Genomic DNA, 1005 nt, shown 5'->3' on the forward strand with positions numbered 1-1005 from the left:
TGAACATTGAATTGAATATAAAAGTCAGAACTAAAAAAATGAGTTACATTTTAATTTGATTTAAAATTGATCATTGATTCATTGATTTTCTGTCAACCAACCCATTCGCGATATTTTACTACCTTTAGCGACATGGTTATTGCGCCAGTTGATATTGCAATTACAATGGATGAAAACAATGTTTCTTGCTTTTCTTTTTGATGCTGCCTTTTTAATTTTTTAAATCAAGTCATTAATTTCTAACACTACACTGTAACTTCTATTCTTGTATTGACGCCGTTTTAATATTCTCTGTAATGAAGGTTTTTCATTTTTCTTAACTGCTCCTCTAAAGCACTCTAAATTGCTAAAATGGGCTATATGTACAAAGATGCCTTGCATTGCCTTGCAGGTGGCACAGTCGCTCAAACGACCTCTGGCCTCCCCTGTGATCACCACGGAGACCAAACGGCCCTCCATCATTCAAAACATCTCTGCGCCCATGGCCACATCCAAGCTGGCATCACCCAAAGTGCTGAGTTTTACAGTCGATCCCAACAAAACGGACGAGCAGCTATCAGTACTGAGGTCCAGCTACACACAGTGTCCTTTCCCCGAGGAAGATGAGGTAAGAATAAGTGAGTGAAATGACATTTATTGTGCCATGCCTTAGAAGGTCAAATTTTTGGCATTGACATTTTTGTAGCTGCATTTAATTTCTAATTTAGTGCGACTGTCTTTTTTTTTTTTTAACACACCACTACATTGATTTGAAAAAAAGACACACACACACACACACACTTATTGTTTCATTTTGTGATGTGGTAGATCTACAGGCTGATAGAGACCACTGGGCTGTCCAGAGGAGAGATAAAGAAGTGGTTCAGTGAACAGAGGCTCCTTAATCTGAAAGGTATGTGGTGTGATCAGTACCACACATCTAAAGCAATAAAACAAATCCTGACAGTGATTAATCACACATCTGTCTGTAGGTTTTAAACAAGCTAATATATATATATATATATA

The 1005-nt window shown here is 37.4% G+C and overlaps 1 protein-coding gene across 1 annotated transcript in view; it reads left to right on the forward strand.

Moving 5' to 3' along the window:
* The window catches only part of zhx2a (zinc fingers and homeoboxes 2a), a 30665-nt gene that overhangs the window by 23820 nt on the left and 5840 nt on the right, over window positions 1–1005 (forward strand). The window contains exons 6-7 of the mRNA XM_032517650.1: window positions 392–607; window positions 808–892. Of these exons, the coding sequence (XP_032373541.1) occupies window positions 392–607; window positions 808–892 (301 nt within the window). The remainder of the gene's footprint in view (window positions 1–391; window positions 608–807; window positions 893–1005) is intronic.

Source organism: Etheostoma spectabile, chromosome 6, assembly GCF_008692095.1.
Source record: "Etheostoma spectabile isolate EspeVRDwgs_2016 chromosome 6, UIUC_Espe_1.0, whole genome shotgun sequence".
Classification (NCBI taxonomy): domain Eukaryota; kingdom Metazoa; phylum Chordata; class Actinopteri; order Perciformes; family Percidae; genus Etheostoma; species Etheostoma spectabile.